General features: G+C 40.2%; 1 protein-coding gene across 2 annotated transcripts in view; it reads right to left on the bottom strand.

The window, feature by feature from the left end:
* The window catches only part of LHPP (phospholysine phosphohistidine inorganic pyrophosphate phosphatase), a 146395-nt gene that overhangs the window by 78510 nt on the left and 44530 nt on the right, over nt 1-23355 (bottom strand). Inside the window, exon 6 of one of the 2 annotated variants that reach the window (XM_063132804.1) lies at nt 18554-18645. The exons of the other annotated variant lie outside the window; for it this stretch is intronic. Coding sequence (XP_062988874.1) covers nt 18554-18645 — 92 coding nt within the window. The remainder of the gene's footprint in view (nt 1-18553; nt 18646-23355) is intronic. 2 annotated transcript variants of the gene reach the window in all.

Here is a 23355-nt window from a genome sequence, read left to right as displayed (position 1 = left end):
AAAGGAGTTGAAGGAAAATCAGTTGGTGAAAGAGTAGGAGGAAGAGAAGCAGGGCAGAAAGAGCTGAAAGGACACCAGAGAAAGAAGAGAGATAAAAATCTTACATCATGTGTTTTCGTCCTCAAACTTCAAAAAATGGTACATGATCTTTTTAATAGGAACAAGGGGACATATTTTTATTCAATCATTCTCAGACTGCTAGCCCCTGTGATGACCCGGGATTTGCAGTAGTTTGTATGTTAGAATTGTATGTTAGATTTTTGCACATATTGACAGGCCTAAGTCAATATATGCATAAGTGACTAACCACATCTGCTACATCCACAAAACAGCAACATCCTAATCAGCCCTAGTATTAGAATATAGTATGTTTTATAATTCATACACAAAGGGGAGCAACAAAGCTTGACTGGACTCTAAGCTATTACAAACCATGTATAATAAAGTACGTAACATTTTTCAATGTCTAGACAGATGGGAGCCTGAGTTTAGCACTTAATATGTTTATGTAGGTTTTGCAGAAGTGAATTGTCAAAGATAATATACCGATGTCTGTTTTCTCGCAATTTTTAATTTGTGTATTTACAGTTGTAGGAAATTAAGGAAGAGAACAATAACCTCATAGAAAACACTGCATATCTTTTATATTTCAAATATCTAAATTAAAAATATATATCCTTATAAACATCAAATTTAAAAGTATTTCAGTTTTGGCAGGGCGTCTTTTGTGCAACTGGATCATAATAGCGGATTTCTATATTTTTTTAAATTGTGAAATTGCCATTTTGCTGAGCCTGTTAAAATATAGATTTTACCTTCACGTAAGCGTGTGATATTGCTTACTTGTTTGATCCACATGCATTTATATTTTAACAATCTTTTTCCTAGTCCTAGAAGCACCTTTTGTTAAATGTTGTCATTTTGCTAACTTTTTCGTACATTCGAATCAGAGGCCTTTCTGAAAGATGACTCAAAATATTTACTAAATGCATTTTATCCATTCCACAACACCTATGAAAGTGACATTTTAGCAACAGTAGCAAGATAGCCTATCCTTACTGGCTAGCTAAAAGAGTAATATGTTGCTACAGGGGGAGTGCTTAATCTTCAGCTATTGGGCGGTATAGAAATGTAATAATAAAAAATTATTGTTAAGGGTTGCAACAGTTTTAGATCTGAAAGACAGTGATTGCTGTGTGCAGTAAAATGCATATTCAGAAGGGTTCACAACTGAAGCTCAATAAGCTAAAGTTCAGGAAAAATGCCATTTACAAGGGCTCAAGGGAATGGATAAAAGTCCTTAGGATTTATAGTTGTAACAACTATGGGTGGGATCCAGACTTAGTAATAAGTGGTAGAACCACTAAAATCAACTAACGTCAATCCCATTGATTTATATTGGTCTATCCTAAGTTTGACTGAATCTGAATTCAGTCCATTGAAATCCAAGTGGAACCACAAGAAGTCCAGAGACAACCACTCCCAAAGTATCCTTGCACAAACCACAGCTTTGTTTTCACCACTGTTCTACTGTTGCCATTAAGATTCATGAAAAGGGAACATAAGAAGAACCCTGCTGGATCAAACCAAATGGCCTACTCTAGTTCAGCATCCCAAAAAACAACAACTTGGCCTAAGATGTCATAACGAGGTTCACCTGGTGCCAACATTGTTATCTTTTCAGCACCAGGTTAAGACTCTTCTCTTCTCCCAGGCATTTAACAATTTATGTTGAGTTGATATGTAATCTGTTTTTATGCTTTTAATTTTTGTATATCTGTTTTTAATTTCCAATGTTTTTAATCTTTGTAAACTGCCCAGAGATGGGGCTATGGGGAAGTATATAAGTGTAATAAATAAATCAATAAAACAAAATAAATATCTCTACAACTATATTTAGCTTTCCTAAAATGTAAAACCTGCACAAAGACAATTGTTCAGGCTGGAGTTCCTGCTGTCTGCCAGAGCCAGTCTGTGACTGTGGAAGGCCCTACCTCAATCTTGACGGGGGATGAGCATTTTTCTACCCAGTGTCCAGCTGCTGGATATGGGATCTTGAACTGAAACTGGAGCCTGAAAGCCAACAGGCAGCAGATTCCATTTTGCTGTCCTGGAGAAAGGGCAGGAGACCAGGTCCTTGGCAAATATACCAGACCTGATCCACCAATCACAGGGATTGATGTTGTATACTTCTATTTCTGTTTGTGCTCAAGGATGGCTCTGAGGCCTAAGCTCTCCTTCCCAGTCATAGGTAACTCTGTAAGCAAAGGCCTCAGCTAGACCTACGGGACTAGCGCAATGGAGGGGTGAGGATCTCGTGATATTGTTATCGTGAGCTCTCCCCCTGTTTACACGCAGTGCGCAACAACCTCAGGGGAACAGGAGCGCATGAGCGTTCGTGCACTGAAAGGTAGTTTTTTTTTATTATTATTAAATTTTTATTCATTTTCAACACTATATAAACATAGATAAACATTACCAAAATATAACTGAAACAAAACACAATAAGAAAAAAAAAACATCAAATATCTGCTGCATACATATTGAATGATTGTTGAGTACAAATATCAAAAACTATTACATATACCTTATCATACTACAACATCTTCGTTCTTAACATAAAAGTGCACCCCCCACCTCGGGATCATTCTTGAGTCCAAAATCTAATCGTTTCTTCTGCTGGTGGTTTCCCACTTCCCTTAGTAAACACAAACACTAGGAACTGTTTCCAAATTCCTTCGAACTCATTTATTTTAGTTACGCCTTTTCTCCACTTAATATTACATGTCAGTTTATCATTAATGGCTATGTCCCATACTTCTTTGTACCATTCCTCAATAGAATATTCCCCTTGGACCTTCCAGTTCCTAGCTACCATCAGTCGTGCTGCAACCAACAAATTCGATATCAGCTCTATAGTTCCTTTTCCACACTTTATATCTTCAAATAGTGACAGCAATGCTATTTTTGGTGTTTGTTCTATTTTCATTCCCACTATTTCTTCAATTTCTGAGAACACCATCTTCCATAATCTTTGTACATATTTGCATTGCCACCACATATGTAAATACGTTCCTTTTTCCCCACAACCTCTCCAACAATTTGCTGAATGTTGATCACTTATCTTATTCAATCTAACCGGGGTTAGGTACCACCTCCATAGGATTTTAAAATAATTCTCCTTTATTCTTACTGATAAACTTCTCAACACTCTTTGTTTCCATAGTCCCTCCCAGCTCTGTCGCCCTATTTGTATCTTCAAATCTGATTCCCAAACCATTTTCTCTGTATTCTCTCTAAACTCCTTCTCTAACAATATTTTATATATTTCACTCATTAATCCTTTTGAAACTATACTCCCTCCTTTCCCTTCCTCCTTACTTACTACTAATTCTTCAAAACTCGTCATCTTTCTGCACATTCTATTATCTTTAATCCACTTTTTATTCCATTGCTCTAATTGACCATATTCTAGCCAAGATAGCTTCTTCTCCTTTAACAAATTTTCCATATCCTCTCTTGTTTTAATATCTCTTACCCAATCCTTTAATCTTATTTTATTTTTCTCTTTTAATATTTTACATAATCTACCCTTTAGATCCTCTAGGAAATTCTTTAACATTAATATCGGTGCTAAGGGAGAGTTGCTCGGAAGCAGCTTCCCTTTAAATTTACTCCAAATTTCCCATTGAGTCCTCAGGAGTGGATTATCTATACTTCCAACCCACTTTCTTCCTCCGTCTTTAAAAAAAACATTCTCCAAATTCATCTCTACCTTATTTATGGTTTTTTCTTCCATCCAATATAAATCTCCTACTCCCATAATTGCTTCTACAACATGTCTTAATCTATTTGCTACGTAGTATAATTTTATGTTTGGGAGACCCATTCCCCCCTTTTTTTGGCTTAGGTACCAATTATTTTTATTCACTCTTGCTCTCTTTTCTCCATTACAATATTTATTAATAATATTTTGCCAACTTTTTATCTCGGTTTCTGATATTTTTATAGGTAACATTCTAAATACAAAATTAATTTTAGCTAATATCTTTATTTTTATTAAGGCTATTCTTCCGAACCAAGATAAATTTAATCTTTTATATTTCTCCAATTTCTCTAATACCTCTTTCTTTAACCTCGTTAAATTTTCCTTTTCAAGATTCTCTAAATTTTTTGTAATTTTAATTCCCAAATATTTAATCTCATTCTTAACTTTCAATTCCATTCCCTTAAATTCCCAATCCTTTTCTTCCTTCTTGGTATAGTTAAACAACATCATCTCTGATTTAGACCAATTTATTTTTAACCCTGTAATTTCCTCAAATTCCCTCAACTGATATTTAATTCTTTCTAATTTTCTTAATGGATTCTTAATGGTCAATAAAGTGTCATCCGCAAACATGTTTAACTTTATTTCCCTTACCTCTCCAATTCCTTCTAACTCTTCATCCTCCCTTAGTGCCTTCGCCAAAACTTCCATAACCATTACAAACAGGACCGGCGAGAGCGGACATCCTTGTCTTGTTCCTCTGGCTAGTCGTATCTTTTCAGTAAGTCCGTCATTTACCACCACTACCGCCGTATTTTGGGAATATAGCTGTTCTATTACATTTTTAAATTTATTTCCAAATCCCAATTTATCTATAATACTCTTTAGTGCCTGCCAGCTCACACAATCAAAAGCTTTAAAAATATCTAATGCCATAATACCTGCCTTAATATTTGCTTTTTTTATTACATTTATTACATTTAAAACTCTACCCACTAAATTATGCATATGCCTTCCTACCACAAACCCACATTGATCTGCTCCTATATATTCTGCCAAAAATTTATTTAGCCGTTTGGCCATAATAGATGTAAAAATTTTAGCATCCTGATTTATTAAAGAAATAGGTCTATAAGAATCGGGATTAGTCAAATCTTTATCTGGTTTTGGGATCAGAATTATCACTGAATGTTCCCATGATTCAGGTATCTTCTCTCCTGATAATATCCTATTATAAAGTTCCATTAATTTTGGAACTAAACAGTCTTTGAAGACCTTATAATATTCTGGACCCAAACCATTTGCTCCCGGTGATTTACCAACTTTTAACTTATCAATAACCTCTTCAACTTCTCTTTGAGTTATTACTGACTCCATTAACTCCTTATATTCTAATTTTATTCCCTTCTTTATAAACCTTCCAATATACTCCTCCACCTTTTCTTGTTGAATTTCTTTACCCTTATACAATTCCTGATAGAATTCCTGAAAAATTTTTATTTTAGCTTTCATTGCATGACAATAATTCCCTCGGCTATCTTTCAACGTTTCTATCCCATTCCTCCCTTTTTCTTTTTGTGTGAGCTTGGCAAGCAACCTCGAGTTCTTATCACTGTTTTCAAAATATTCCCTTTTCATATACATTAAATTCTTTTGAATCTCTTCTATATTTAAATTTTCTAATTGTTTCTTCTTAGCTTGTATTTCCACTAATTTATATTTATCTTTAACTCGCCAATATCTTTCCTCCAAGTTTTTAATTTCTATCTCTAACTTTTCCTGTTCTGCACGTTGTTGTCTTTTTAAACTACATGTTTCTCTAATACAGATTCCTCTTGCTACAGCCTTCATGGTGTCCCAAATGACTGACCCAGCTGTTCCTCCTTTTTCATTAATTTCCCATGACTCCGACAGTTCCTTCCGAATTTTATCTACTATTTTATTATATTTCAATATCTTTGTATTCAGCTTCCATCTATATGCCTCTTTATAATCTTTCTTAACTGTAAATTCTAGACTTAACAAGGCATGATCAGTTACTTTTATTACCCCCATTTCCATTTTACAAATCCTCGTTGCAAAATCTTTTGAAACAAATATATAATCTATCCTGGAGTATGTATGATGAACTGGGGAAAAGTATGAAAATCCAGGCCTATTCCCGTTAAGTAAACGCCACGAATCTAAATAATCATTTTCTTTTACTAATTTATTCAATATAGTCATATTGTTCCTCTTTTCAGCATTAGTGGGATTTGACCTGTCCCGTTTATTATCCATAACCATATTAAAATCCCCAGCTAATATAACATACCCCTCCTTAAATTCTTCTATTTCTTTAAACAACTTTATAAAAAACTCTCTATGCCTCTCATTTGGGGCATAAACATTAATCAAAGTATAGACCTTTCCCTCAATTTTACCTTTTAACATAAGATATCTGCCCTTATCATCCTTTTTTACTTCTTCTAATATAAACCCACTTTTTTTTTAAATCAAAGTGGCCACTCCATTTTTTTTCGATGTCCCTAATGACTTTTCATAATAGGCTAACCACTTTAATTTTATCATATTCGAATTCTCGGAGCCTTGGTGTGTCTCTTGGACCATTATAATATCTGATCCCTCTTTATTAAGCATTTGTTCTATTCTCTTCCTTTTCACGACTGCCCCCAAACCTTTAACATTGAGTGTTGATACCTTTATCTTTTTATCCATAATCACCCTTTTGAAATCTCTTCCGATCCCTTGTGCTCAGCAGTTCAAACTTGCTTACATAAAAAAACAAACTCCATACATAAAACCCCCACCCTCCTACCCCAATCCCTCCTCTCCTACCTTCCCCCCCTCCCCACCCCCCCACTCTAATCCCCCCCCATATCCCCGTGAGTCTAGTACTCCAGCCATCTACTTTAAAGGGGGGGGGAGGCAGTGCTGCGCCTGGCCGGCAGGTTTCTATATTAGCATTTCTATTTGCAATTATCTCCAAACATAATTAACAATTCTCTTACTCTCCAGATGTCCCAGCCTCATTCCCTCCCCCACCCACTCCAGCCCCATTTGCTTCCCCATCCAGACCCAGCCTCTTCAGCAGTTCTTTACCTTGATCCAATGAGGTTACTCTGTGTTCCCTCCTCCCATATGTAAATCTTAAGAAAACCGGGTAACCCCATGCGTATGGAATTTTGTTCTGCATTAACATTCCAGTTATTGGTTTAATACTCCGTCTCCAATTTAATGTATGTTGAGAAAGATCATTATAAATTTGCACTGCTTTGCCTTTATATTGTAACTGGGTCAAAGATCTCAATTCTTTCATGATTTGCTCTTTTTTATAATAGTTACCAAATTTCACCAAAATATCTCTAGTCCCTTTGTAGTTTTGCCCCCCCACGCGGTGGACTCGGTCCAGATCCGATCCATCTATTGGTATGTCAGGCATCAGCTCTTTGAACCAGTTCAGAATGATTTCTCTAAGATCTTCTCCTTGTATCTGCTTCAGCTACTTTATTCGAATCGAAGATCTACGAGATTGGTCTTCCAAGGCGATCAGACGTAATTCCCATTCCTTAAATTGAATATTTGTTGATTTTTCAAAAGCCTCTTGCTTCTTCTGGTGCAATTCCGCTTTTGCCTCTATCTCTTTGATCTTATCTGAGTTTTCTGCGGTCTTATCCGAAAGAACACGCATTTGTTGTCTAAATTCATTCATTTGCAGATCCATTTTTTTAAAAATGATGATATTATTCTCTACAATAACTGCCTTAATTTCTGCTAGGGAGGGAAAGTTGCTGTCCATTGCTTTTCCCCCTTCAGCCATATTCTTTTCTTTATTTGGTACTGTATCCAAAGAAACTGGGTCTATAACTTCGTCTTCCTGGTCTATTCCAGGGGCTGTATCTTCCAGGTGGGAGAGGTGGGTTAAATTATGATTTGAAGGTTTCTTTTTTTGTATATTCAACTTTTCCCACTTCTTAATCTTTTTTTTTAATGTTGGACATAGGACCCTTCTGAGTAGGGCATAAATCCTAGAGCCCCCACTTCCTTAGCAACTTTTACTGACTTCTCTTCTATGTGCCAAACACACCACCTTCTTCCCGAGGGGGAGGAAATATATTCAGTTCACAACAGCATTCACTAGAGGGGATCAGATCCAATCATTCACAGTTTCTCAAAATCCCACATCTCCCTCACAGAATGCTGTTTCTTCCCCTTCACCCCCCCCTTCTCGGCACACCGCAAACAGCTTCCACTTTCCACTTTACAAAGATTACAGCAAACAACTTCAAAGCCAGTATTTCAATCTTTCCAACTTAAGATAAAGGATGAGAAGTGAGGATCGCTGTAAATCAGATCAACGTCTAACAAGCATAAGTTCTTTCTTTTCAAACTGCGACATCAATCATGTTACTTTCGGTTTCGCCTCTGCAGTTTATAAAGACATTCCGTCAAGCTCACCTCATCCCATCGGCTCTTCTCAACACTTTCCAGCTCCGATAGCTTTTATAATCATTTCCTGTCGTTTGCTCAAAGATTTATGCCCATTAGAAAATAGATAATTGCTTTTTCCGGCAACGCCGCTCAGAGCCTCAGAAGAAACCTGCCACCGCCATGGCTGCCAAGCTCCGCCCCCTGAAAGGTAGTTTTTAAAAATATTAATAATAATTTCACTGCTTCCTCCTGTGGAGCTCTGTGCCCCGTGCATGGTTCCCTCGCGAGTAACCGTAACAGTGGGCCACACTTTCCGCAGTCTTGGGATCATCCTGAAACCGCGGAAAAAATGCGACTAAAGGGTAGGGTGATATCCCAGGGAAAGGGAGGGATCAATCCTCCCTGCTCCCGGGATCCCCTGTGTGTCATGTGCCCAGGATATCGCCCTGTCTAGCTATGGCCTAAGTCTAAGGGTGCTTCCAGAAGGAAGGCTCCTAATACTACTGATCAGAAGGTATCTATTCCATCTTCTCTTTCTTAACAGATTAGCTCTGGTAAGAAAAAAATGGAGGAAGCAGCAGGAATACATGGGAGGCTTACAAGTTTGAGACAACATTGTCTGCATCCTCCACAAAATTCCATGAACAAAATGAATGAGGCAGTGCGTGATGACAACATAAAGGCTTCATTTGGGGACATCCCAAACCTTGTGGTTCAATCCCCAGACAATATCATTGTAGTGCTGGCTCTAGGGTTTTTTTTGGGGGGGGGCAGACTTGGACAAGGCAGCCTCAATATATCCTCTCCCTCAGTGACCTTCTCACTGCCAGCATCACCTGCTGTGATTGCTCCTTACCCTCTCTCATCACCACTTACTTGTTTGACAGGCAGAGAGCAAGTAAGCAGTGGCATTGTCTGCTCCTCCTCCTCACCACCACTGATGTCCAGGACAGGGTGAGAGGGAGATGAACAAGCAGGTTGCAATGGTGAGGAGGAGAAACTCAAGTCCTGACCATACTTACCTTTGACGCCAGCCCTGGTCATTTGCTCCTAGAAACAACTCTGACCCATGTTGCGCTGGTCTCGGACCATAATAAAGTGATTGATTGACTCTGACCCATGATCAATCAATACATGAGTTTCCATAATAACTTGGCCATGTTAATTCCATTAATTGTGTTTTAAATATTCTCAAACAGTCATGCCTCTTCCTGCCCCTCCCCCAACTTCAATGTGCATGTTGCCTATTGAAGAATACCATTTTTTAAATAAGATCTGGGATTTATAAATTATTACTGAAACCGTTCCTTTCAGCCTCTAAACATACATTTAAAAACAAACCAATTGAAAACGTCTCCACGGCAAGGAGAAAGCCACCACCACTGGGAAGGAGGAGGGATGTTGATGTAAAAGACATGCACTTACAATTAAAGAATTCTGGGCTCAGGAATTTGTTATGAGTACCAGAACTAAATGAAGCTCACAATCCTTCCACCCAAAAATCCACTTGTGGTTACCCCAAGCAATCTTCATTTCAGCAATATGATTTCGGGTGGATTTGAGGAGTGGGGAGGTATTTTGTGGTTGCTATTGTTAAAACAAAATGGAATCATCAATCCATGCCGATATACTTCAAGTCACCCAGAGATCCAGATTTACCTTTTGTCCATCTCCCTGGTCTAGAAAGCAGGACGGGCTTTAGGTTTGAGCAGGACTTCAGCAAATTGCATTTTGTTGCCCCCCTCCTCTATGGGTGAATGCATAGAGCTGGGCTTATCAGGTGGTGGCACCAGCATGAGGCAGCATCACTCCAATCAGTTCTGAGCCAAATCTACACGTTGTGTGATATCACTACGATCCCATCATGGTAGCGCTATCTCCCTGTTGTGCATTTATACCTTGTAGGACACACAATGACATTTGTCAGGGTATATGGATAATATTGAATAAAATGCAGGAAATAACAGTACGGTAGTGGTATATAGGATGTGTCATGTGCCCAAACAGTTATCAGTGCACTTCAGTAATGCTATAAAGCAGTACTGTAGATCTAGGCCTGGACAACCACACTCAGAAGTTGTCACCTTAACATAGACGCAACACTGGACGGAAAATATTCCCAGTGGCATATAAAAGGAGGAAAGTGGCTTCAAGAGGCCACTGAGGGTTACCAATTTTATTTCTGGCAGATCTCCCTGTGCCTTAAAATATATTTGTCCCAGACATTAGATTTTTGAAATCAGGAAAATATATTGGGGGGGGGAGCTAATTGCCCCCACTAGAGCTACCTATGTTTTGATTTCTCAAAATGCCTCTCATGCAATACTCTGGGGCAGTGTAGTAAATTAAAATGGCAGCTCCCAGACCGTTATCTGGAACTGACTGGAGGGCCAGAAAAAGCAAAATTAAGAGGCCCTGGGCACCTATTAGCAGTGGGCCTTGCTCAGGCACTAGTAATTCCCAGGGGATGCTATACACTGATGTCGGGGTTGCTAATTATGGAGTTAGAATGAAGTAAATGGCTTTCCATTCTTACTTATTCTGTACAGTAAAGCTTGTCAAAAATGTTAGTGCTTGAACTAGGAACCTCACAGCCTGAGGCTGGAATCTAAGCTTAGACTTCCTTCAGGAACAGGAAGAAATAGGGTTCTGCAACAACAGCCCTGTCCCTGGAAGGCAAGCAGAATGAAGCCTCTGGACTGGATAAGTGTGGTATAAATACCAGGAGTTTCGTCTGTGTAGTTAAGTCAGCAGTAATTTCTGCCCATTGCAGTTTAAGGTCCAGAAATTGGATTCTGCTCAGGCCTGGATACAGCTATACAGAGATGCCAAGCCTGCCCCTGACCCGACTATCCATCCATCAAGCAAGGCACATCACAGGTTTCAGGTAGGGTCGCCACATACACATTTCCCAAAAAGGAAGAAACAGATTTGCATATACTAATTTATATATATATACTAATTTATATGTATAGATCCAACTTTGGAAATAATTACTATAATATATCTCACCATAGTGGGGAATATCATGATCAGATGACCCATGGACCTACTCAGGCTGCTGTCCAGGTGCTAACGGTTGATGGGCAACCTCAAGGACCCTACTGATATCCATCCTCAGGGTTCTTTATTTTTAACCTGGTCTTGGACTGGACAGCCCTCCGAATATAGGTCACCTTCAAACAGAGGACTGTCCTCTGACAGCCCTTCAAATAGAGGACTGGTCTCTGTAAAGTAGGATACAGGGCCAGGTGAAGATCCAGTTTCCAAAGTGGCTTATCTACAAGGCTTTCGGTTTCAGCTGGCTATGTGATTACTGCTCTGACAGATGATGCTTGTTGGTGATCCAGATTACCTATGGGATGGATGAATGTGCAACCAATTAGTTTAATACTGTTGATAAAACGACCAATGGCAGTAGGCAATTGTAGATAAACCACCACAGCTATTCTTGATCATACTATCTAATTGTACATATCTAAACAACTAGTTAATGTTTTAAAATTTACATGGAGCTGGCTGGTGATATTTATCCAAATACTTCATTGCCAGGGTATGTTTTTGCTTGGTGTTCAGCAGCCAATAAGTAGGTCTAATTGCTAGTCTCACTCTGCACGTTGACCATGAAAGGCTACTGCAGAATTTTCAGATGAGCCATGCACACCAGAAGGCCAAAACTTGACAAAGAACCGAGGAACCGAGGGACCCACAGTCTAAAAGGAAGGAAATCACTACTGAAACCACAACTGTGCAGCTGTCTTCTACACTAATGCTTCTTAAGCAAATGTCAGCAACGCCTCCAGCATCTTTAAGAGAGCAATCTCTCTAGCTCTTTGTAATGATATTCAGCAGGGGTTGCTAAATGATGATCTAGCAAATATTTGGTCACACCACAAGCCATGGCAGCAGAGGAAAACACTGAAATGTTTGGTTAACTACTACAGCTATTCTACAGCGGAACATCTCTACTGCAAAGTTAGATTAGCACAGAGAAAATGGCTACCCCAGCCCAAGTAATCTCTATCTTATCCTGTTCTAAGATTGGGAAAAGGCGACAGAATATTGGAAGAGAACCCAGATAGCCAGTTATGCCTTATGTAACCAAAATGAAATTGGGTTCTTGCAGATTATATTGTGCAGTCAGAGGCTTTGGAGAGGCCTGCATAGACTGCCTTTCTTTTCATGTATTCATCCCAGTTACCCACATGGCTTCATGAATAATGCATTAGTAGGGAAAGGAGAAATATAAATTGGCTTGACAGGCAACCTGAATAAACTAAAGTGGCTCTCAAAATTGGTCTACCAAGTCCAGCACAGAACTAAACAATAGGTGAGAAATACTAACCAAATCACTAGCGAGTTTTCCTTCAAAGAATTTGCACTGCATCTTTGCACAGGCAGGAGCGTTCGGCCTCAGTAACAAATAATGGAACAAAAAGTTCAAAATGAATTCCAAATAAATGGTAACTATTCCCGTGCAATTATATAATAGCATTTTTTAAAAATCTGAATATTACATATTCTTGATAAACCCTTAATGGGAGTCCATGGGTTTTGACACCCCTGATGTGAGGATTATATTAACATGCAGTACAAATATATTAAAAATTATCCATAAACTGTAACTGGTTCAAAACAGAGCCACAAAATGAGCTTTTTGATCATATTATGGCTCCCAGTCCATTTCCAGGCCCAATTCAAAGTGCTGATTTTAATCTATAAGGTCCTATACAAGTTGTGATCAGGTTACCTAAAAGATCATTTTCTCCTGCATATAAATACCCAAATGTTCGGAGGCCTACTCCATGTGCCCCTCCCCCACAAGTGAAGTGAAGCAAGTGGCTAAGAGAGAGTGTGGAATCATCTTCCCAGAGAATTTCCCCTGGAGTCTTTGTAATGCTCTTTTTGGTGCCTGGTGAAGACTTTTTTTTATTCACCCAGACATTTTAAACATTCCTTGGAATCTCATTGTTTTAGTATAGCATGGTCTCTAATCGAAGCTGCTAGCTGTTTCATGCTGCCTCTTTTTATAAGTTGCATTTTCTTAATTGTTTGTTGTTCATTCTCTCTCTCTCTCTCTCTCTCTCTCTCTCTGTTTTGTTTACAAAACAACATTAAGGCGCTACAGTTTTCAACCAAGCACCAAAAAGCAGGGAAATTGGGAGTTAAGGCTCACAGGCCCATAACGCCACATCCTCCCTAAGGAGGCAGAAAGTGCCAGTGAAATTCTCATTCTCCCAAAGCAGATATAAACCATGAGGACAGGATGGAGAATAGAATATGCAGAGGTGACTGTGGGGTTGTGGAAAACTGATGATGAACAATTTAGGCCAACCTACTTCTCTTGTTTTTGTTTAGAGCAGCCCTTCCCCAACCTGGTGTCCTCCAAAGGTGTTGGACTATAACGCTGCTAGCACCAGTGACCAATGATCCCTCGTTAAAGCCCATAAGCAGTCCAAAATAACTATTTTTCCCCATCCTAATTCTGAGAAAAGAATAATGAATTACCAAACATTGAGTCCAGGCCAGCTGATGAAATTTGGGACTGGTCATTGGGCTCTCATTTAGCTTCATCCCATGTACCTGCTTCCTTTGGATTATCCCCGTAGCGCTAAGCTTTCGCGGTTGTTGTTGTTTTTGCTACTGGGCGACAGCCATCCTTTGCATACCAGGAAGTGAGTTTAAGGGGGTACGCTCAAAAAGTAGGGGCTAAATACAGCTAATCTTTTCCTTTTGAAGCACAATTAAAGCAGGATGCATGGGAGTACTTCACAATCAAAGCAATTATAAGGTGGAAAACTTCTGAGTCCTTTGCATGCAATTTGCAGTGATTGCACAGTATAATACTGGTGTGATAAAGCTCATTGTATAACGAAGCCCCTGGTGAGAGATGTTACTGAGAATTTCCTTCCTTTCCAGCACAATAACCCTACAATTAACAACTTGCTTACTGTGTGCATGTTCTTGTATTCTTCATTTGATCATTGCTGGTGCTTGATTTTCAATTCAATCCAAGACATGTCTACTCAGAAGTAAATTCTATTGCATGCAATGAGTCTCACTTCCATGAACTAATTTGAAGGGGTCTTTGGATTTTGTTGTAGTTATCTCTGGAAGTGCTGTGTATTTAGGGACCATGGGACTCAAGGAATAAAAATTCTTTAAAAATTGAATACATGGGGTTTTTTTTTAAAAAAAAGAAATTGCAGACTCCCCTCCCCCTGTCAGGGAAGGCCCTGCAGCCGGCTCCCCTAAAGGCCCAGGCTCTTCCCAGTCTGGTGCCAGTACTTGATGTGTCTCCATGGTTTCTGGGGGCTCTGCTTCCTCCTCCGAGAGAATTCCTCTAGCATCACACACAAACACACACACACACACTAAGCAAGTTAATTGTAGGGTTATTGTTCTGGAAAGGAGAGGAAATTCTCAGTAACATCTCTTACTCTCCCCTTTCCAAAGTTCCAGGCAGTTTTAAAAAGGTTCCAATCCCCTACATACTTACCTGGCAGTAAGACCATTACACTCAATGGAACTTACTTCTGGGAAGACACTGATGATTCCACTAAGGAAATGTCTGTGCTAGAGGAAGCAGGCAGCCATTTTATTTTCAACATTCTAATCTATCTGAGGTGGCAGGGAGGGGAGAGCAACGCTACTGAGCATGTGTCGCGCTTTCCCAGAAGAAGGCCTTTGTATTCACTCTAATAAGATGAATAAATATTAATTAAAAATCAACTGAAGGGAATTTTTTAAAAAAGAAAAGCCATTCTACAATGAAGGAGGAAGAAGACACCACCACTGGATTAATGGGTAAGGGGCTGAATACTCCAAATTTCATGGATAAAAAAACTGCGAAGCCTAAATTATCAGAACCATTTTGATTCAGAGAAGGTTTTTTCTTTTCTTTTGTACTTTAAACTCCCCTTCTTTCCTCAATCTTTCACCAATCTTCTTGACATTTTCAGGGTATATTTGTGGTTAACAACCTATAGTTAAACCAGAGTGCAGGGTTCGCACATAGCAACAATCCACCATTTAACAACCCTTGATTCAGTGACAAACTGTACTCATGTGAGGACCAAGTAACTGTGTGTGTATGTGTAAGTGTAAAAACAATTTTGTTTGTCCAGTTATTAAGAGGCCTACAAAACATGTATCGTTCAAGGTATCCTGAGGTGAGAACAATTACGCTTCTGTCTGGACGCTGTATTTTAGCCACATTTTTTTCCTCTTATGCTTTGCTTCGCTCATTCACCAATCTTCAGATGCAAGTGGAAGAAAAACTCTTCTGAAAATCCAGGCAATGCCAAGGAACAGACTTACCTGAAGTTTTGAATGTTGGAAAGTTCAGTGAGGCATCTGAAAAATCCCATTGGACTGAAGCTGCCTAATGAAGCATTCAATCTTTATTGCCATTTGGCAAATGCTGCTAAAGCCTTGCAGAAAGAATGACAGTCAATCCTGCAGTAAATGTACTAATGGCACCATCTAAGGGCACTCGAATGTACTACACATCTCTGTCTCCAAAGCACATGCTGTGTATACAATCACCCTCTAAAAGCTATGAAAAGCAGCACAAATTAAAACAGCCCTGCTTTCAAACAGTGGAAACCATATGATGAATTTCTTATTTTTCACATTGCATCAATTTTGTTCTCCATTTTATAAATGGAAATTCCTATATTGGGCTTTTATGTACTATATACTAAATTATCACTCTTAATAAACCAGTGTATCATGCCTTCTTTTACACATTATTGGACATTCATATAGTTTACACATACGGGCTTCCCTGTTGTTAGTCTCAATTACATTGTGCTGCTCTGAGAACTTCCCTTGAGTCTTAGAACAGCTTTGTCAACTGGTGCAGGAACAAGGGGCCCCTTGTACCATCCCCATTGTATATACCCTTTAATAATATTAGTGATCAGTAGGCTAGGCAATTAGAATAGTAAGGAATTCCTTGCAATAGCCACACTTTCACAATTACTTTGGAGGTTCTGTCAAGAAAATTGAAGCCTCAGCAAGTCCCTGAGTGGCATCTATGAGCAAGGAGGAAGGAAATGGCACCCACCTGCCCTACCAACCAGGCATATCTATCCCACCTCTTGGTGCACCAAACATCCAACCTTTAGATATAATGTTTGCATATCACCTGCGCGATTAGGCATGAGCCTCATGATCAGGTTCCGTGTTTTTAGAGGGGTCAAAGAATGCACAGACTGGAGTGAAACAAGCAATAAGGCCAATACACACACGCCCCATGCAATGTCCTTAACTTCCAACACATGTGCTTGAGGCGGGACTGGAGCTCCCAGTGGGTTGAATGGGAAAGTGGGTGATTGTGTTTCTCCACCAGGTGCAGGCTTTATCCTGGCAGTCTCATCTGTACCATCCCATTGTTGTTGACTTATAGGAGTGCATTATATGGATATAAGAGTACATTATATAAGTGCAACAAAGATATATTGCAATGCAGATTTTAAATAAAGACTGATGGTCACAGTATTTAGCAGGCTTTGGAGGAAGAATGGGGTTGAAGTATAATGAATTAATTAAACATTATGTGGCTATTAAAAGGTTTATAAAACAGTTTTCTGCCCATAAAATGCTAAGGGAAATATGATGGGTTTTTCTGGGTCCTAGTTGTGCTCATTCTTCTTCATCTCTGACCATGATTTATCTAAAGATGTTTATTAAAAGGCCCAGAAACGCACTGAATGCACACCCAGCCCACGCAATATCCCAAGGTGCAATATATTACATTAGCCTCCTGCAATATATTATATTACGTGCAACATTAGCTTCCCAAGGTGCAATATATTACATAATGGCCCCTGGACAGAGGGGGCATTATGGGCTCTGTTGCAGCTATAAAAGCAGCTATACAAGCAGAACTGCCAGCTTCATGGCATCGGAACGTGGGTATCCAAAAAGAAAAAAAAATACCTGCTTTTTTCAATGGGAGATTTCATGCACTTTGGAGTATAAGAAGCTGCCTTACACTGGGTCAGACAACTGGCACATCTAGCTCAGTATTGTCTGCCCCAGGGGCAGGCTGATTTCAGACTTGCAAGATCTACTTTTTTTTGTTTTTGCTAGAACCTCAAGATCCTTCTACCAGAGGCTAACACAAAAGACATTGAGGTCAGAAGTTTTGTTGCTGCTATAGCTAAAAACGAACCAGAAATCCTTGCCAATCTACTTCAATCACCCAGAGATCTTCCACCAGAACCAGATCTATCTTCTGACCATTCCTGGTCCACGCTAACTCCAGGATTTCAGGCAGGGGACTTGCCCGGCCCTCCAAAGAAATGCCAGACGCTTGAACCTGGCACCTTCTGCATGCAAAGCATGTGCCCTGGCAGTGAGTTACAGTCCATTCCATACATGTTATGGGCCCCCAAATTAGTTCTAAAGCTCTGGATCAAGAATGTAGAAAGGCTAACAGTATTCCAAAGTGTAGGATACAATTGACGGTATGCTTTTCAATTCATTGATACCTTGGTGACAAAGGAGGAATCTATCACAATTTGAGGCTTCTCTCCAATTTTTCACCAAATGCAAAAATTATGAGATGGCTTCATTAGTGCAATGATATGGCTCCATAGAGAAACAACCAGGCTTACTCAAGCTTATACTCAGAATTTTGCTGTGTTACTTGTGTTTGCATAGGAAATATTTTATTGGGGCTGGATTGGTAGAGAACAAGGACTAAGAGGGAGTCAGAGGTTGTCTTGGAGAAATTGTTACTTCTGAGGAAGGTGCGCTTGGGTTTTGTCCAGAAGTTCACACCAAACTTTATATTTTTCAAATTACAAAATAACTGCATGACATGTGTGGCTTGAATCGCTCAGTTCACAAAGGAACTGCCGAGTCTTGTTTTTAGAGCTACGGAATCTGGGTTTCAACTGGCCGCATAGGGCAGAGCAACACACTGGGAGAAAAACTGAGGGTTCTTAACCTCATGTTTCCAGACAAATATGGAAGGGGAGTTTGCAGGACAGAGTCAGCCGGTGAGAAGGGATGCCTAAGCCATTCATTCCAAATGGATGTTCTAATATCTTGCCAAGCGAGAGACTTTGGCTTCAGATGTTTCGTGTCCTAAAATGTTAAGAGGACTTTGTGGTCAAAAGGTGGACTTCGCAGAAGTTGAGCTCTAATCCAAACCAAGGTCTGCTATATGACGCCTTCTGGAACTGCATTCCACAAAATGACAGAACTTCTTTTCCCATGATAAATCTATGCATCATAGCCATTCTGTAGAGTCATGAAGGGAAAGGCAAGGGCTGGAGGCGGAGAAAACAAATCACAACCCGCAGTTTTATAACGTTTTGCTATTTAAAGGGCACTGACCTGTACTTTCCGGTCCGTACTTGTAGAGCTCTCATCCCACATTGCTGGGCGCCTCCTACATCATTTACAATATCATCCCCAATCATGATGGCCTGTCACAGCAATGAAATACAGACAGAAGTGGTGTCAAGTGCATTTGATTCCTGTCCTCCTTCATCTTCCTTGACATAATAAACTGCTCAGTTTGATGTTTAATACAGCCATCATACAAATTAAACAAGATAATATTGTCACCGAATTGATTAAAAGTCAGCCCACCTCGAATATAATTCAGCCTCCACCTATGAGGGCTGTGCAGCCAAGCACTAAACATCCAGGCAATTTGAAAGCCATCAGACAAGTCAAAATCTTTTTGACACAATGCAATGGGTATGCTGACATTTCAAGAAGCTCCCATCCTTTCTTTCAAACATTAAGTGGTTAAATTTCATAGCTTTATTGTACTAAATTGCCCCGCCCTCATTTTTCCTATCAGCCAAGATCCATCTTCCTTCATGCTTTCCATCATTACCTAATTGTTCACTATCCAATAAGCACCAATAAACTGCCTATTGCAGAGTTGGTTACAGATTTAAAGTAGTGGGAATTGGGGCAACAGAAGATGTATTATGAATAACATATTTTTCTGTCAATTGCTCCCGTTATTGGTCTTAAAATATTCCAAAACATTAATAGAAAAAAGGTTATTCTAGATTTTGCAAATCTCATCAAAACATCTGCTAACATTTTTCTTTGATCAAGTCCATTATTCAAGTTTAGCAAACTTTGTCTCAGGATCATGTTAAAAAGGAAGCTGAAAGTTTCACCCTACTACTAAAGCTATGTATGACTGTAGATGGAGCATAGCTACAGCAGCAACCAGCGTGGGACAAAGCAGGCAGGTTTGTCATGCTATGACATGAACTGTCTGTTGTCTCTGTGATGAGCAAAATGCCTTCAGCATATTGCATAGATGAGCTGTCGTCATCGTCCCCCATGTCGGCCCAAGACATTTTGCTGTCTGAGACTAAAAAAAGATGTCCCTCTCCCCTTTCCATGGGCAAGAGCTGACTGGACTGGCAGTTGAATCTCACTTCAATACCAGGCTTAGGACAGTGTCCTCCATTCACTTGAAGACAGCAGGCTAGCTGAGGCTGTAGGGCAGGCCACGTGGACACTGCTCTCTCTTACAACACCTTGCTGCTACTTCCCAGCGTCTGCCATCTGAGGCAACTGCCTCACTCTGCCTTATGGAAAAGCAGCCTTAGGCCATGCTCTCACTGTGTCCGGCTTCCACCTAATCCTACAATATGTTACCCTTCGGTTACACAGAAAATTGATTCACAGTGGCTGTTCCAGCTGTTCTAGCACTGTATTAGGCCAATGTGTCTTTCAGGTCTGCTCACATTACTACTGTACCAAAAAGGGTTGTGGCAGTATGCCACCACAGCAGCTGAAGTGATGGATTAAGCACTAATCGCTAAGCATTTTGGCTCTTACAAAACATAAAAGGAAGAGAACATATTTCAAATTTTTAGGAGCCAGCATCAGATTTGCTGGAATTAGGCCCTACAGAAAGCTAAGAAGGTAATTAGAACTCCTTACACAAATATTACGTTTTTAATACTTGGGGTTTTCTGACCCCTGCATTCCAATAATACCAAATGGGATTTCACTTTGGAATACCAGGTCTCACGACTTGCTCTCAGACTCTGTCATAACCAGAGGGCATTGCATCACTTGCTATCTGTGAATTTAAGAATATCCAAGCAGGCATGTTTAAAAAGAAAAATCACAGAAATGCAACCACTATTGAAATTTAAGTGTTACTTCTTATGGCAAGAAACCAAAGACTGGATATAATTCAGCATTCATGAAAGCATTCTGGACAGGGGCTCTGATCGCATGCAGCGAGGTGCAGCATGCCGCTAAAGGCCCCAAGCTGTGGATAAGCACCCCATGAGCATCAGCAGATAGAGTCAGTAAGTTCAATGGGTCCTGGTTCCCTGGTTCCTCATGATGCCTTCTGCCTTGACTACTAGAGCACTTCCCATTCTCGGAAATGTATCTTTGTTGCTCAGTTGGGGAGCAGTGCACCTATCATACCACAATCCTATTTTTGTCATTTTTCTTGCTGGTGGGATTTAGAGTAATTATGTGGCAAGGGGAACCAACATCTTCACTGCAGATTTTATGCAGATTTCATAGGAAGCTGCATAATTCAGTTGTGCCAGAAGGAAATCTGGGTTAATGTTTGTGCATTCAGATGCCACTGTTGGCCCAATATGAACATTTCAAACTGAACGAATTCTGGGAGAAGTTTGAATTGTCTGACCTGCGGAATGGGCTGAGCAGGATCAGTGCCAACTTCTGTTTCACAGCAACAGGAGCAGCTTTTGTGTTTGCTATCAAACATTTAAAGAAAAAGCAGTTTCTTTACAGTTTAAAAGAACTCTGAGGAAGATGTCTGCAGAATAGAAAGACTTAGCAAGGTTGTTTAGAAAGGAGTAATGCAGCTAGCGCTGGACCTTGGGTCAAATCCAGGACCCCACAGCTCAAGGACCCCCAAATTATCACCCACTCAGTGGCAGATGCAGAAGGAAACTCCATTGTAGTCAATGGGGCTCTTTGCAAGCAACACTAAGCTACTGTGGATTAATTTCCCAACAGTGCTTAGTGGCGCGCACCAGCTGCCATTTTAAATATGCAAATAGAGGTGTACTTGTAGCTTGCCATGCTGTGTGAACCCAGCATTATAGGCTGTTTGAGTGAGTAGATAACCCTTAAACAATCCATAGCATGTTTTAGCGTTATTTAGCAATGACTAGGGTTGGTAAGCGTCCAACTAGGTCCATGAGGGACCCCCTTGCGTCCAGCCCTCACGGATCTAGCCGGACGCGCCCGGGGTGAAGGCAGACCCACGTCCAAGTGCTTGTGGCACAGGTGCACCCTGGGAAAGTGCACTTTCCATAGACTCTGGAAATTGTGCAATTCCCCTGGGCGTGCTAACGGCGCTCAGCAGGGGCTCGCATGGCCTGGCTCATTGGAGTGGACCACATGAGTGGGGCGTGTGAGCACTTGCTGGGCAGGCCTGACACCGAGTTTTCATGAAATGGCATACCACAGCAATCAGGGGGTGCCTAGAGATGCCATGCAAAAAGGGTGCCAATGGGAGCCTGGCATGACACGACAGACCCCGCAGCTAAATTAAGCCATAGTGGGCTGTTGTATCATGTGAACAGGGTCACTGTGCTGCTATGATTTAAGTAAGTTTAAAATGCAAAACTGCACACACTCAGAGAATTCATTTTAAAATCGGGATTGGCAAAGGGTATTGTTTTTTGTTCTAATGTATCAGGAATGTAGAAGTCACTTTAAAGCAGGAGTGGTGGGGGAAAGGCAAACCTTAGTGTTGTGCTTCACAACTGAAGTAATACACATGGCCATCTGAAAGGCCTCCCCATAAGAGTAGAAAGTCCAGGTCCAAACATTTCCTAGATGCACCACTGTTCAAAAGAATCAAATCCCTTGCGCTGCAATTAACTGGGAGGTTTGATTACTGGCGAAGTATTTCATTCGGTCTATACAGAAGTTTTCATGCAAGGAGACCATCCACACTGAAAGTGCAGCTGCACATGAGCAGCAGTGCCTATCCAGGCCAGCTTGTGGCATACGCATACAAAAATGTACTCCAACCCCTTGGGATTTCACAGATTTACTATCGGTGAAGGGCAATAATCACTAAAGGAGGAGCAATTATTCCCAAATCATTTAGGATTTAAAAAATCATTGGCAAGAAGATAGAGGTCAAGAGGTGCACTGTCAAGGGAAATAAAAAACTCTACCTGTCAAACCTAGGTTTAACTTCCTCTCTGACTGCAATATAGTAAGGGGGGGAAAATAGAGAAAGGGAAGGAGAGAGAGAGAGAGAGAGAGATAAAACTGAAAGGTCACATGCTCACTGAAGGCCAGAATTAAAAGATCTCCAGTTTGTCCTCACATTTTACACAGAGAGTATTGCTGTTTTGTTCAATTAGTATGAGGAAATATTTTTAAAATTAACTAAAATCTCCATTAAGAGGGTTAGAAACATCAGCCATTTTGAACAAAATTACAATGAAGGGTCAAGATCTCTCTCTCTCTCTCTCTCTCTCTCTCTCTCTCTCTCTCTCTCTCTCTCTCACACACACACACACACACACACACACACACACACACATACACTATGGGCCTGTTCAGACAATACACTAAGCCATGGTTATGCCACTAACCCTTTTACAGAAAATGGCTAGTGAGTGTGTTTAAACTGTGGTTATGAAGCCACAATGGTTAGCAATGGTTCACACAACACATTAAGTGATGGTTCACACAACACACTAAACCATAATGTTTAGTTCAAAATGCTTAACCAATGTGGCTTAGGATGTTGTCTGAACAGGGTCAATGCAATCTTACACATGTCTACTCAAATGAAGCCCCACTGAGTTTAATGTGACTTACTCCCAGCTAAGTGTGTATAAGATTGCAGACAAACCCATAGGAAGGCATTTTCCTTGAGATAGTGGCTGTTATAAAATTTCTGTACACATATCCTCATTTTCTTGTGATCAGTTTACCAACATACATTTAAATGGACAGGGGGGCGGGGAAACAATATCAGAATACCCATTTTTGAGAACAAGAGGGATGAGGATGTATGTAATAGACCCAATAAACGTGTTCTAGTATGGTTCAATGGCCAGAGCAACTCTGTATAGGCATGAACCTTGTTTCTGGCCTTGAGCAAGGCATGCTCTCTCAGCCTAACCTGCTTAAGTTTAGCA

The sequence above is a fragment of the Elgaria multicarinata genome, chromosome 8, assembly GCF_023053635.1.
Source record: "Elgaria multicarinata webbii isolate HBS135686 ecotype San Diego chromosome 8, rElgMul1.1.pri, whole genome shotgun sequence".
In the NCBI taxonomy this organism is placed as follows: Eukaryota; Metazoa; Chordata; class Lepidosauria; order Squamata; family Anguidae; genus Elgaria; species Elgaria multicarinata.
Note: the sequence above shows the minus strand (reverse complement) of the source record. Positions and strands in the feature narration are given on the sequence as shown.